The following is a 15,117-nucleotide window of genomic DNA, read 5'->3' on the forward strand; positions in this document are numbered from 1 at the left end:
TCAGCTGCACTTAACTTACACATACATTTAACAGTTTCTTCAAAATCTGCATTTCGAGTGATAAGTAAATACCAAATAACCAAGATGATCTCAGACGTAATTCAACTTATGCTCAAACTAAACCCCTGACTCATTCTGAACAGACATGTCATTTGCAGAAGACTGGTGCATAAATACATTATTAAAAAATCAAAATACTTCAGTTCACTGGACTCTAGAGACATCTCCTGCTTTACTGCTTTGGCCACAGGAGAGAAAACTGCTTCCCCAAGTCAGATGCCCCAGAACAACTCCCTTTCTGCACCCCACAAAAGGGACTTGTACAGCAAGTTTCTTGTCATGCACTTCAAACGAGGATGGATGTTTGCAAGGCTGCACTAGACTTCAGCTAGAAGATGCACAGGATTTGGTTTGCTGCTATGATTTCAGTGTTACTGATTTGATAGTTTTGCCATAAATTAAAATTGACTTGCAATACTTGCAATCAGTTTTAATACTAAAACAATATTCTTCCTCTCTGAATTAACAATTAATTCCTTCATCTTGCCTCCTACGTGGCATTTGACAAGAGCTGCATTTAAATTATAACCCAGTCTGTCTCTTTTACCACTGTGAGTCACTAATACAATAGCAATTCATCTTAACTTGCTGCAATGTTGTCCAGCTTTGTTTTCATGCACAAGTGGTTACCGATGCTGCTTTACTCTGAAGCTTACTTTGCTAGGAAGCAAAATTTGGACTAACTTTTAGATCACTTAACACAGGATGACAACACTAAAAACAGCAAAGGAAAGACAACTTAAAAGCACAAAAGGCCTCTCTCATGCTTGCTAACCCTAAGTATCAAGATATTCTTCTTCAGCTAGGCATTATATCAGGACTTGCTGAACTAATGATAATCTTAGCAAGAAACAAATTAAAAAGTAACAGCTGCGTCTGCTAAGGATGCTCAAGAGCACAAGGCCAGGCCCCAGGTACAGACCTTGCAGGTCTCCTTGCTCATCTTCACAAGGTTTCTGCTGTTTCTAGGTCTCTCTCGACTCAAGAGCAGTCTAGGTATGTAAACTCCCAAACCACCAGCTTGTCATCAACTTTCCTTCTCATCGCACTTAAGACTGAACCGGAACTTTTCTGGATTCTAAAGATTCTAGATTCTAGAGACAAATTATGATGTAAGCACCACAGGGAGGAAACATAGCCACTGTGCTTTCATTTGGCTATAGTCAGCTCCTGGCAAGAGAGACCTTAATAAAAGACTCAAGCCCTCATTTTATAATACACACAATCAGCAGAGAACAGGAAAAAATAATGAAAAGAAATCCTACAAAAAGTCCTCTGAGAATTTTATGATCAGTGTAGGGGAAAAAGAACCAGCGGGACTACAGCAGTTTGCAGGACAAAACACAGCAGCTGCTATCTTTGATTCAGGAACAATCTACTGAGATTCAGCTGATAAATGAAGTCCACATCATCTAATGACAGTCTGATTCTGTTCACGCCATGAAACAGAAGCAAACATTTTAAAAATATTAAACTTGAGTATTTGAGTACCTATGAACTGCAACTTCAATGACAACAAGAAAATATTGAAGTTGTGGGTTTTTTTTTTAAAGACTTGGGAATTAATAAGTTGAAACTTTTTACAATGCTTTGTCCTTCATAACCTTTCTCTATTGAACACTTAGCAAACATACCCATAACTCATACAGCTTTTACATAAAAGCAAACGTTAAAAGCAAAGAACAAGGATTACGGAAATCTCTACATGATGACCCAGAGAACGCTCCTTTTTCCTTGGTGTTACTTGGCCAGTCTTCTGCAGTGCTGTTTGCCGTACCAGATTCTTTGCCAAATAAAAATAGAAGAACAGCATATTAAATTTCCATTACTAAGAAACTGAAGCCCTCAAGAACAGCAGGAGGAAGCAAAATAACGCCATCATTCGTAATCATGTGAAGAAAAGGTGCATTTACAGAGGAAGCAAGACTCGTGATAAATACAACTAAAAGCAAAAGATGAGATTTTTTCAGTACTTATTAAATATAATTACAAACTCTTTTCTACCTCTCTCTCCAAAAAGATTTTATACTTGAACAGAACATTGCAATAGAAAATTTTATTTATTTGTGTATTTTAATGCTCAAAATCATTCCCCAGCCATGTCTGCAGCCTGGCTAACTCACATCCAGAAGCGGAGACCTCTGCAAGACAGAGCCCCCATCTTCTCAACACATCCTTACCTCGTGAAGTCAACACGAGAAGATTCTAAACACTGCTCCTGCCACGCTGCAGAATAAATGCCCTGTAACATACTGTCCCACCGGAATATTCTAGCAATATCCAAGGAGATTTTTTTCAAAGGTTTTTGATGCTCTCTTGATGAAAACACGTAGTAGATGCACACAAGAAATGCATTCGAAACGCAGAGTTGTTTGTTGTCCCTCCCCAGACCAAAACCCAGGGTTTGGTGCAGTTAAATAAGCAGCTATTTTTACAGGAAAAAATGCAAATACATACCTTCAGTTGCTATGCCCCAACACAGCTATTGAAGAAACACGTTTAATCAAGAGTAGAGGAACTGGTGAGAACAGTTCAAACTTTACCAAATCATGCAATGTTGCTAAATAACTCCTACAGACCCTGCTACAGAAATTCACACCCCACACTACACTGTAGGGTTAACTTACTGGTGAGTCAGGGAAGGCCAGTTCAAAAACAAACAAGTAAAAAAAAAAAAAGAAAAAACCACAAGACAACCAACCAAAAAAACCCTAAATTATGGAAACAGTGCAAGAAAACATTTCTGAATTATTCTGATCGAATTGAGTTATGACTGTGACATTAGTTACATGGATAAAGACAGAATTCCAGAGCTCAGTTTCCCATTATCTATTCCAGTTAAGATTTAAGTCTAGCATATTTGTAAACTCAACTTTTGCCAGTTTGCTGTGGAAGGTCAATGTATAAACCCTGTTTGCTACTTACTGGGCTAGAAACTATCTAAAGAGGAACAAGCTGACAATAACCAAAAAAAAGATAATTGTAATCATCAGTTCTGTGTGTCTGCAAGTCTGTATAACATTACTTGAGCCATTCTAGCAGCTTGATTTGAAACACGCCTATTTGAAAACAGCCCACATGGAGATTCTCCTACCCAGGAACCTTGAACACAACACTTTGTACAGTGATGGCTGATGTATATACCACATACTCACTCAACTGAGCCACCAAATAACTAATTTCAGGTTTTTGTAAGACTTGTTTCTTCTTGTAAATTTTATTTTTGGTATTATACAATCCTGTCATGCAGTGTAAACTAAGTCTTAGGTCACTTATTTTCTATAGTTACTCTTTCTCGAAGAAGTAAAAAGAGATTACAACCTTCAAACATGAATTTAAGACTTCTGGCAGCTCTGGCAAAGTCAACTATGCACTGTAGACTTTCTTATTTTGTTAAACAAGACATTTCATTTTGCTAGCTCAGCACAAAAAGAGCCAGGCCCAGTTCATGTGGTTACGTTATAGTCACTTGAATGAACAGAATTGCATCATCTTTACTGAACACTAAATTCAGAAACAAAACCATGTTAACAAACATGAATTAGAAATACATTTTGTTTTAGCTGAAATCACACAGGCATCTCATCCAGATGCCCTTCCTCATGAATCAGGAGGCATACAAATCCTATGTGTGATTACGAAGCCTGTACGTGACTTATGTACACTGCTCAACCACCACACTTAAGCTTCTCTAGTAACTAGTATTTACCATTTAGTGTTGTTCAATAAAAGCACATCCATTCATCTTCTCCACCAACACATTTTTCGGTAAAGAAAATTCAAGTTCACATACATCAGTTCTGCACAAAGCCTTTTAAAGAGTAAAGGTTGCCAAATCACAATTCCCCCAGTTACAGGAAGAGTCAGGCTCCCCATGAGAACAGCAGTTCAGTAAGAGAACACGTCCCCACAGAGCCGCAGGTCAGAAAACTAAGTTCTCCAAAGGTCTAAAATCCCTTGGCATTTCTTTCCTACTTCACATCACCTGCCCTGAGAATATCAGCTGGCTCTCCTGGCAAAACCAGCACTCCACTCAGCAGTTCTAGGCCAGTATTTTCATCTTACCGTACTAATATACTCGGCAGCTTTACCGCTCGAGGCTCTACAGGAGATATTACCAGAAATAGACCAAGCATGCTTATTAGGCTCAAATTTGTTGAGACACAGAAATATTTGCATCCACCAGAAGAAAGAGATTGCAAAACATGGTTTGAGGACTGGCTCAAGTATGAGTTTAACTCCCAGCTCTACAATTTAGGAACTGCACAAACATTTGAGAACGAGTATGCTGTATTAACACTTAGAGTCTGCAGCCCTTTTACTTGCAGATTTGGTCAATCTATGATCTTTCTTGCTACAAAATGTGAGTAGTCTCTGCAAAGAATCATAACAATTTGCTTACAAACATGACTCTACAGAAAGAAAGGCATTTTGAAAGGAAATTGATTTTTATTGGGTTTGGGGGAAGGGGAACAATGTGGGAAAGCACAACTCCTCATCCTGGTCACACAAATGTGGTGATAACTACTCTTGTGAACTTCAGTACAAAGAGCCTGGAGGATTGCTTAGATCAAGTTCTGTCATGACCTGAACCAAACCTAAAGCTGCTGACACCAAATGAAGTCCTGCCTTGCCCCCGACTGCATGTTCCCGCCCTGTAATACCCCTCCTTTAATCCAATGAGGATTTGTGTGACCGGACTGGCCATCCACCTAAGGAACCTAAGGTGTTAAGAGACCTTTTTTTGTTATCATTAGTCAAAATCCAAAGCATCTTCTCAACTCACTAACGAGTTGCAGGAATGCCCCTACAGACAGACAGACATTTGATGAGGAAACAAATGGCAAGGAGGAGCAGGGGAAGTCACCACTGCAGGCTGCAATGCCAGCTGGGATGACAAACAGCCCCTGGACAGCCCAGAAGGACGGCACAGAGCTGCAGCAGCACCACGCAGCCACCAGGCTAAGTCACGCACTGCATCCCCTGGAGCTGGGCCGTTACGCAGCCGATCCAAAACGCAGCTCCTGCCAGACTCAAATTTGTTGACAAATACTCACGCACCAACGGCAGAATGCAAATGTCTGAGTTGCCAAAGCTTGCTAATAAACACCAGAACTAAACCAAACACAGAAAATCCTGCGGACTGCTTGTTATCCATCGAGTCCCCGGCCTCCCTTTACAAAGGAGCACACTAACATCTGCTGCATGCCTCTTTTTGATTTCGGGAAGTGATTTAAAGAAAACCTCAAACAAGCATTTAAACCAAAGAAACACTGATTAATTCAAGTGCGTGCTTTATATTAAGGCTGCGTGCTCATCGTGAAGCACATAAAAGAACCTCAGTTTCAAGCCATCTCTACTTGTAGCTGCAGAACCACTTCAGCTCCCGCTGCTGGCTTATTCCACTGGGGGTAGTCCCTTTCAGATAAAGTTGCAGGGGAGGGACTACACAATCTGAAAGCCAAGTTTCATGACCAACTGTCTTACATTACAGCTTGCTACTGAACTGAGATGTTTTTAAGCATGCAGGGATGCATTTTCAGAAGAGCTGACCGAGCTGCCGCATTAGTTAAAAACACGAATAGTGCAGCCTGCCTACCAAGACATGGTCACCGCCGCTCAGTACTGCAACAGCCAAAGCTGCTGCACAGACGGATGGATCCCTGCAGCACTTCTTTCCCTACTGCCTCAACTGCTCCAAAACCAGCATTTATAAGGTGCAGGCCAAAGCAGAAAATGGAGACAGAATAAAAGTTATCCAAAAAAGCCTCTCTTTCACTCACAGAAATGCTCTCCCTGTGCAGCTGCTTGGGAAACTGCATGAACTCTGGAACCAAGAGAGAAGAGGCAGCAAAGCATAGTTTATTATTTTTAACTTTTAAATTAAATTTAAATTATTTAAAAGCACTAAAAATTCTAGGTTATATCAAATTCACAGCTCCATGGAACACATTTTCAAAGCCTCGAGAGCTTATATAAAATAAAGTTTATTATCCACTATCTATCATTTTAGCAAAGATTAGTTAACAGCAATGAGCTCACAACAAATACTGTTCTTCATATCAAAATGAAGTCACTAATTAAAAGTAAACAGAAAACGTGTTCAGTTTGAGGAACAGCATGGATAAAATCACATTTAAATGAAAAAATGAAACTGAAGATAAATTTGTAAGTCTGTTAGGAAAAAATGTACCAAGGTTACTTGTTGCAGTATGCAAGCACCCAGAGAGGAAGAAATTATTTCATTTATGACTGAAAAATATGAAAAATCAATTTTTGTATTATATGCATGTATATGAACACTTCCATGTAATTAAACAATATGTGTGTATAACACGTTTTACCAGGGTTATTCATCAGTGAAGTTTAATACTGTACGGTAAGTCTTTCTTCCTGCAGGAGAGAAATTTTGATAAAAATAACAGCTACTGAAACTGCTTAGAACAAAAAAACCCAATTCCTGGCAAGATTTTGTTGTAACTTCCTCAGTACAATTCATTATTAGTAGGTTTTCCCATATTGTGGAAGTTAGCATTTATTCTTCCTGAACAACAAGGTACCTTTATGAACATGAGATTTTTATTTTATTAGTAAAGACCATCTACATGCTCTTTGTAGATCAGGGCCATTCTTGCTACACAGAATCGTATTTCTTTGTATAATGTGAGGCGGAGTAGCATTGTTGGAGGGAAACAGTAACAGTACCAAGTGGCTCCCTTTCAAAGCATAAAATGATTTGATCCCCAGTATCCCTCCATATTCGGAGAACACATTACAAATAACTGTGATGACTCTAAAATAAGAAGGAACTATACCAAAACCATAAAACAGCTTGAGGGAATGCATCAACTTTGGCTGATAAGAAGCTCTATGTGAGCCAGCGATGTGTGCTTTCAGCCCAGAAAGTCACCTGTACCCTGGGCTGAACCAGCAGCAGCGCAGCCAGCAGGGCGAGGGAGGGGATTGTGCCCCTCTGCTCTGCTTCTGTGAGACCCCACCTGGAGCCTGTGCTCAGCTCTGGGGCCCCAGCACAAAAAGGACACAGAAGCATTAGAATGAGGCCAGAGGAGGGCCACAAAGATGATCAAGGGGCTGGAGCACCTCTCCTACAAAGACAGGCTGAGGGAGTTGGGGTTGTTCAGCCTGGAGAAGAGAAGGCTCCCGGGAGACCTCACAGCGGCCTGCCAGTGCCTGAAGGGGGCTACAGGAGAGCTGGGGAGGGACTCTGATAGGGGGCGTAGCGATAAGACAAGGAGTAATGGCCTTAAACTAAAACGGGTAGGTTTAGGTTCGATTTATGGAAGAAATTCTTCCCTCTGAGGGCGGTGAGGCCCTGGCCCAGGCTGCCCTGAGCAGCTGTGGGTGCCCCATCCCTGGCAGTGCCCAAGGCCAGGCCGGGTGGGGCTGGGGGCAAGGGGCTGGAACCAAGTGGGCTTTGAGGTCCCTTCCAACCCAAAATATTGTGTGAACTTAGTAATAACAAACTTCATAGGTTTCAAGTCATATGTCCAGACTTATGCTTAAGCCATTCAGAGGTACGACTGTCTGGGCGTGGTGGTTAGCTTTTTGGTTGTTTGTTTTTTTTTTTTCTGTAGACCAAGTCCCCTTTAGACAAAAGCAAGAAACTTGAAATTAAAAAAAAATAATAATGAAAAAAAACAGCAATGAAGGGCTGGAAGACTTGACAACATTTCTAATCACAACCTCCACAAAAATGCAAGCTCCTACTATGCTTAAACACACTCAGGCCTTACCTTTCCCCACTATAAACGTCAATTTATATTACCCTACCACAAAACAAAAAAACATTTTAATCAGTACTTCCCATCACAGTGCGTGCAGTGTCTTTATACCAAAGGTGTTATCAAAAGTAATACCGCACAAGAGAGACTGGCTTGCTTTCTTTCCTGGTAAATATATAGTTGGTATCCCATTTCAAGTTTCACAACAGAATGACTGGTCCACCCAGCCAGAATGCGGAGAGCAGGTTGAACCAGAAGTGGCATTCCAGCAAGTGTCGTTTCTAAACACCAGTGGGCAAGAACGGACTGCAGGTACGTTTTGCGTCACTCTAGAAGCCTGGGACCATGGGTTTTCAACGCTGAAGTGAAGTGAGTAACATAAAACCAAGAACTGCTTAGTTATCAGAAGTCTACTTCTCTGCTCTCACTTCCACAGATTCTCTAGGTGACAGAAGAAAACTTAAGCAATGTTAAGGTTTTAATCTTTTAGAAGACCTTTACCATATCCGTGCCCCATTATTAAGCTCTAGCAACATTCATTTTAACTGCAGTTTAGTTGTCAATGAATTTTTTTCATTAACTATGCCAAACTGCACACCTGTGTTTTTACTTTACATTAAATTTCCATTAACAAAATGATACGATAACAGCAAGAAAAATATGGCAAATCAACAACAAACTTGGGAAAATTCACAGACACACTACAGACAGTTTTCCAACTTGCTTTTTGAATATTCCTGCACAAAGACATGACTAGCTTCCTGAAAATATAAGCTAGAGTAACATCTGGGCAAGACTCTAACTATTTTCTGTTTCAGTTTTAATTAACAAACTACAGAAATTCCCTAGATATCAACCCTGCAGCTAGCAGATGCAACAAGTGAAATATTTTGCTCCGAACTATCTCAGTGAAAAGTTAAACTGTCTTCTTTTCACGTCCCTACACAATCAAGTATTCTCCCTATTTTTTTTCACGTCACTCAGAAGACTAAGACATCTGCCAGGGACGGAAACAAAACAGAAACTTTCTCATCTCCTTTGATCAAAGCCTCTTTTTGCTGTCAAAAACTACCTACATTTCAAGCTTAATTTATGATCACGTTATTACTTCCTGTGCTGGTCTGCTGCTAACAGGAACAAAAAAAACGATGAGAAATTTTCCAATTCCCATGTTTTAAACACAGCAATGTGTACTGCTGCTTTTTGGCTGACACTCTTTTACAACTTGAAAGAGCAAGGATCCAGTGAAGGACCGAGGCTTCATGTAACCGAGGCAAACTTTTAGTGTCAGATACTACAAAGAGTTAAAACGTTTCATCAACTCTAAGAGTTTCTTATTAGATTAAATGCTGTTTAGATACTGGCCCAGGCTGCCCAGAGCAGCTGTGGCTGCCCCATCCCTGGCAGTGCCCAAGGCCAGGCTGCACGGGGCTGGGGGGAGGGGGAGGGGGCCCTGCCCAGGGCAGGGGGCTGGAGCCAGGTGGGCTTTGAGGTCCCTTCCAACCCAACCCAACCCATCCTATGGTTCCAGGACAAACGTGCACTAGTTATTTTCACATAACGTTCTGTGCAGCTTAAAGTGATGCCCCTCCGTGATCTGTCAGTATTTTTTCTTCCTCAAAATTGATGCCCTTAATCTGATTAACTCCATCAATTTCTGAAACAGTCAAATGCCCGCAGATTAAGTCAAGCCCAGCTTCTAAAGTGTGGAGCAGGTGGGCAGGGAACTCCAAAAATGCTAACAGCAAATCAATCAAAAGGCACAACAAGTTGTTCTTACTAAGCTGAGTGTGTTTAAATAAAATGTATTTTCATCACAGTTTCAGAGCTTCCCCTTAGGAATACTATAGCATAACTGAATAAGATGTTAAGAACTAGATTTTTAAAGATATTTTATGTATTGTTATACTGCAGATGATATGAGAAAATTGTAGTGAACTGCTCAGAATTAAAAGTCAATTTTGCTGACAAATAAGTCAGGAAGAAGAAACCCCGAGTATTTTCATACAGTATTGTCTACATACTGCAAGCTTTCTGACAGATGTGGATGTGGTAGTGCCTTTCCTACAGGAAGCACAGAAGCGTTTCTGAGTTAGGAAAAGTATAAAAGCATAAACACCGGTTGCAATAAGGATGAGGGACTAACAGCTACACAGAAAAACAGATTCCCAACTGCTGCTCAAAAATGGTGATTAAGAATCTCATGAAGTACGAAACCAGCAGAGTACAGAACTACTTACCTACGACAAGTTTTGTAAGACAGATGCACTCAAATGAGTATCAACACCGTAAAATACTGTATTTCAAGGCATACAAGTATGTAATTATAAAAAAGAATCTAACAGCAAGAGAGAATTAACACCCACTTTCAAGAACGTACAAAGTTTAGTGAGTTGTCTCTGGTTGAAAAAAGAAAAGCAGTTTTTAGCATTTACTTCAAGAGGTCACCTATGTTTACTACTCATTCGGACTGGCAAATTACTGACAGAATGTGCCACCACACACTTACCGAGCCCACCCTCCCTTCCAGAGTCACAAAGTGCCTGCCACCTGGGGCTTTACCCAGCCCGCAGAGGCCTGGGCTGTTTAACCCGCGTCTCCAAGCGGTCACAGCCTGACGCCAAGCCTCAAATCTAAGGCTGAAGAAGAAACAGCAATGCTTAAAGAAGAAAAAAAAGGGGGGGAGGGCGGGAGGGGGAACCAAGAAGAGGCAGGCCCACGAGAGCCGTGCGAGGCGCGGGGCGGACGCCGGGCAGCAGGCGAGAGAGGCCCAGCCGCCCGCCCCCCGGTCCCGACAACAGGCCCCGGAAACCCCCTGGCCGCCCTGCCGTGCCCTGCCGTGCCCTGCCCGCCGCCCTCAGCGCCGCGCCCGGGGGCTCGGCCCCTTCCCCACGCCTGGGCCGCGGCCTAAACATGGCGGAAGAGCCGCGCTCCCAGCCGTTGGGCACCGCCGGCGGCCCGCCCCCGAGCCCCGGAGCCGCACTCACCGTCCCGCCGGCGTCGCGTCCGTCCCGTCCCGTCCGGTCCCGTCCAGTCCGTCCCCGTTCCCGTCCCGCCACCGCCTCACGCGCCCCCGCCGCGGCCTGCCGCCATCTTCCTGCCCCCACCAGCGACGGGGGCGGTGCACGCGCGCTACGTCAAGACGCACGGCGGCGCGAGAGGCCGCGGCGACTGCGCATGCGCGGCGGCGCCAGACGTGCCGGAAGACGGGAGCCCCGCCCCCTCGCTCCTTCCCCGCGCGGGTGGAGGCGCCAAGCGGCGCGCGCGTGCGCACTGAGCGGCCGGTGGCCCCGCGCCTCGGGTCACGTGGGGCGGCGGCGGGGCAGGGTCGCGCAGCCATGAAGGAACGGCCCCGCCCGGCGCGCGCTCTGCGCCCTGTCAGCAGCAGGGCCGCGCCGCGGCCATTTTACCCCCCGTCACCGCTGCTCCAACCCGAAAGCATTTTTTTTCCTCCTTCCATGCTAGTGTTTATTGAAAAGGCCCTCGTAATAAAACCAGGACACGCATCCAACGTTCACAAAACACGGGACGTTAATTAGAAATGTCTTTTAATTTACACTGAACAGCAATACAAAATTACGGAAGCTGTAAAATTCCACCATCCCGATCGAACGATTAAAAAAGAAACTGACTCTGCCTGTCCCTCAATCTTCCAAGAGTCAGGTCTCCACGAGTCAAGAAGCAGCGTCCCCATCTCTTTTGGAAGTTCACAAAAAAAAAAAAAAGTCACATCTACATTTCTGCCAAAAAGCAGAAACACACAGAACAATCCCAAATCAGGGAGAGGGGCATGGAAGAAACAAATACTTGAGCCACTCAGACTTTTCAGGTTCTTTGGCCCTCACAATACAGGAGTCCTTAACCAAACACACATGGAACAAACCAAGAGGACTAAACTCATCCCTAGTTCGAGAACGTCTGCACGTGCCGGTGCTGGAGTACCCTTTATCCACAACTCCCTTACTCAGTCCGGGAGCTGGATTGGTACAGAGGGCTGAGAAACAACCAAAGCTCTCAGATTTTTCTGCCTTATACGGAAGGGTTGAGCGTTAACCTTAGTACTGGAAGCTGCGTTTAGTCTGAATGTCATCAAGAATCTGCTGTAATTCCTCATCTTCAAATCGGCCCTCCAGGCTGCAAGATAAAAAACGAGGGTTTATTAAAGGTTTTTGAAGTAGTCTCCCCGCTACCCTCTATATTCGTTTCAGATACCCATGCAATGCCCTCTCTGTAGGTGAGAGAACTGCATCCTTTCCAGAACTTTCTGCTGAATGATTTCAAATCATTGTATCAAAAAGGCAACCCAGATGCTGGCTTAAACAGACCTCTAAATGAAGCCCACTTAGCCTCATGCTCATCAGCCAGTACAGACTATGAAGAAAGCAAGGGAAGAGCCTCAAGTTGCACCAAGGGAGGTTTAGATGGGACATTTGGAATAATTTCTTCCCAGAAGGGGTGGTTAGGCATTGGAATGGGCTGCCCAGGGAAGTGATGAGGTCTCTTCCCCTGGAGGTATCTAAGAAACGTGGATGTGGCACTCAGGGACATGGTTTAGTGGTAGACTTGGTAGTTACGTGGATGATTGGACTTGATGATCTTATGGGTCTTTTCCAACCTGAAAGATTCTATTATTCTGTGAAATCTTAGCATACAAGGACGAAAATGCGATTCAGATCAGTGTTTGATTTCCTCCTCTTTCTCAGGCCACGAAATAACAAATCAAAATATGATACTGGAAGAAGTTTATGTCCCACCTGTACATTACAGAACAGGGAAACTGTTCTTTGCTCCAACAGAAACAAACAAACAAAAAACACATAGCTGAGTGGGCTGAGAGCCACAATTTGAGCCATTGGCTCATTCCAGTAAATTTTATCTCAAGTGCGTTAGGGATACTTAGAAAGTTTGCTTCACTGTCAGATCAACGAATAGGTGAAGAAAGACTGAGACAGAAAGCTTCTCCATCAACAGAGCCATATTGAAAAGAAGGTATCTGTCCGTAGCTACCTTTAGATCACAGGAAAGTATAAAGCAGTCCTTTTGCAATATATAAATGCTCACCTAGGAATCAAAGCTTTGGCTTCCTCAGCTGTCTCAGGGCACAAATTAGCCAAACATGCCAATTCAAATTTATGGAGCTTTTTCTGGAGCAGCAAACTGTAAGGGAAGACAACAACTTGGTGAAATTACAAGACAGAAATATAAAGAGGCATAACACAAACCAAACAGACAACAAAGAACTACCATGCTTATGGCACTGAATTAATTTTTGTTTGTTTGTTTTTGGGGGGGTTGTTTGTTTTTGTTGTTTTGTTGTTGTTGGGTTTTATATTCCAGAAAGAAAGACATTACATAATTTAACAGGAAAAAAAAATCACCACCATGGGAAGCCCCACTTCCCCCAGAATTACACTACAAATAGTCTAGAAAAGCCTCCCATTTACTGAAATCTGCTGTCAGTCTGCTGTCAAAGCAGTTCAGAAGGCAGGACTGAGACCAAGTACAACCCTACATGAAGAATTATGATAAAAGGTCTTACCCTTCCAGAAAGATAAGATTCAGATTTATGAGTCCAAATCAGGAAGCACCACTAAACTGTACTTATATAAAACAACGTCAATATTACATTCCAAATTCACCAACACAGTCTTATATCCTAATTCTTCCACTCACCTACGAACACTGGCAATGGTTTCACGGTTTTTGAAGCGGCTGAAACGCGCTGTGTAATTCAAAGTTTTCATGAAGACTTCAGAAAGCTCCTGCTCATCTTCTGCACTCTCATTCTGTTGCTTACGATGCTCAAGAAGCATGTGCACTTCTGAATTTAGAAGAGTTTCCGCAGTTTCAAATTCTACATTCGAATGAATGAACACCAACATAAAAACAGGTAAAGCATGGATTAAAAAGTCCACTTATGGGAGTTTTGTATGTAATTGAGCTTTAGAAAATAAGGAAATAACATTGTGCTTCACTGTAATCGTGCAAGCCCTTTTGCCAATGACTGGACATAATTTCTGAAATACATAGGTATGAATATAAATTTAAATTACTCTGTTTTTCATGACTACCCAATGTGTTTGTGTTTTCGATTACACACTTTACTTTTGCAGCCACAGCCTCCTGGTTTGTCACACTTATGCAAGATGTTTTTTTCACCTACTTTTGGCAGAACTTCAGTAGCGTATGACTCGGTTTAGGCATAAAGTGTTTTGAAATGCATTATTCACAAGTGACACCTACGGTCTTGGAGGACCTCTAAGGAGCTTTTAAGTAAATGGGAACGCTGCTGAACATTTTTAACGAGCCTGAAACATAGATCGACCCACTGAAATTTAGTGCTATCAGAAAACCAGAGGGGGCATCTATCCCAGGGCACCCTTAGCACCCTTTCGTGAGAGCCCCCAGCGGCAGGGCACGGCTCGAAAGGGCCTGGCAACCCCTGTTAAGCACGGAGCGGTGAAGTAACTTGGGCTGACCACGGGCAGGGTGGCGATTTTAGAGTAAAATCATGAGGGGGGGGGGGGGGGGGGGGGGGGGGAACAAAACTCTTTCAGGACGGCATTCCTACACACACACACACGCACGCACGCACACCCCTCCCCCTGACATTAAGTAGTAAATACAGCTCTGGGATTTACACAGAATAATTTTCTGAAAAAAAATTATAAAAAGTCACAGCCAGGGGCTCGCCTCCCTCCCAACCCCCGCTCCCCGCTCCCCCCCCCCGCCGCCGCCGCCGCCGCCGCCTCCCTCCCTCCCGTCCCGTCCCGTCCCGGCGCGGCCCGGCCGGGCGCCCACCCTTGGGGAAGACGAGCTGCGAGGCGTCCTCCTCCACGTCGGCCGTGCGCGGGTCGCCGCCGCCCGCCGCCATCGCCCCGCTCCCGGCAGCGGAAACCCCGCGAGCGGAAGCGGCGCGGCCGCCCCGAGGCCCCGCCGCTGGGAGCCGGGGCGGGGCGGGCCCGGCTGAGGGGGGTGGCGAGGCCCGGGAGGAGCGGCGCCCCTCAGCGCCCCGCGGAGCGCAGCGTGCGGTGAGGGTCACCCGGAAATAGGCGGCCTGGCAGAGCTAGGGCTCGGGGCCCGAAATCTCCCAGTGCCTAAAGCAGAGGCGCGAGTGAGCAGGCGTGGGGTGAGCGCTGAAGGAAGCCGCGCTCGTATCTCACGCGAGTGAACGGTCCTCGCGCTCCCGCAGTCGTTCAGGAAATAGCTGGAGAGCTCAGAACTGCGCCGGGCCCGGTGTTAGAAGCGGTGCAGCGGGACGCGTTTGCCCAGAGGAGCACCGAGGCAACAGACGCACCTTCAGCCCCTGACCCCA

General features: G+C 44.4%; 2 protein-coding genes across 12 annotated transcripts in view; both read right to left on the minus strand.

Moving 5' to 3' along the window:
- WDR33 (WD repeat domain 33) overlaps positions 1–10,948 on the minus strand; it is a 68,162-nt gene extending 57,214 nt beyond the window's left edge. For all 11 annotated transcript variants that reach the window (XR_013955181.1, XM_080605050.1, XM_080605049.1 and 8 more), the window contains exon 1: positions 10,790–10,948. The gene's annotated coding sequence lies outside the window, so the exon portion shown is untranslated. The remainder of the gene's footprint in view (positions 1–10,789) is intronic.
- A 385-nt stretch (positions 10,949–11,333) lies between these two features.
- POLR2D (RNA polymerase II subunit D) lies at positions 11,334–14,913 on the minus strand. The gene is made up of 4 exons (XM_080605124.1): positions 14,604–14,913; positions 13,476–13,656; positions 12,864–12,959; positions 11,334–11,936 (listed from the first exon to the last, which is right to left on the minus strand). Exons 1-4 carry the CDS (start codon positions 14,674–14,676, stop codon positions 11,858–11,860), a joined length of 429 nt encoding a protein of 142 aa, XP_080461250.1. The 5' UTR covers positions 14,677–14,913; the 3' UTR covers positions 11,334–11,857.
- Between the last annotated feature and the right edge of the window lie 204 nt (positions 14,914–15,117).

The sequence above is a fragment of the Anser brachyrhynchus genome (assembly GCF_964034855.1).
Source record: "Anser brachyrhynchus genome assembly, chromosome: 9".
NCBI lineage: Eukaryota > Metazoa > Chordata > Aves > Anseriformes > Anatidae > Anser > Anser brachyrhynchus.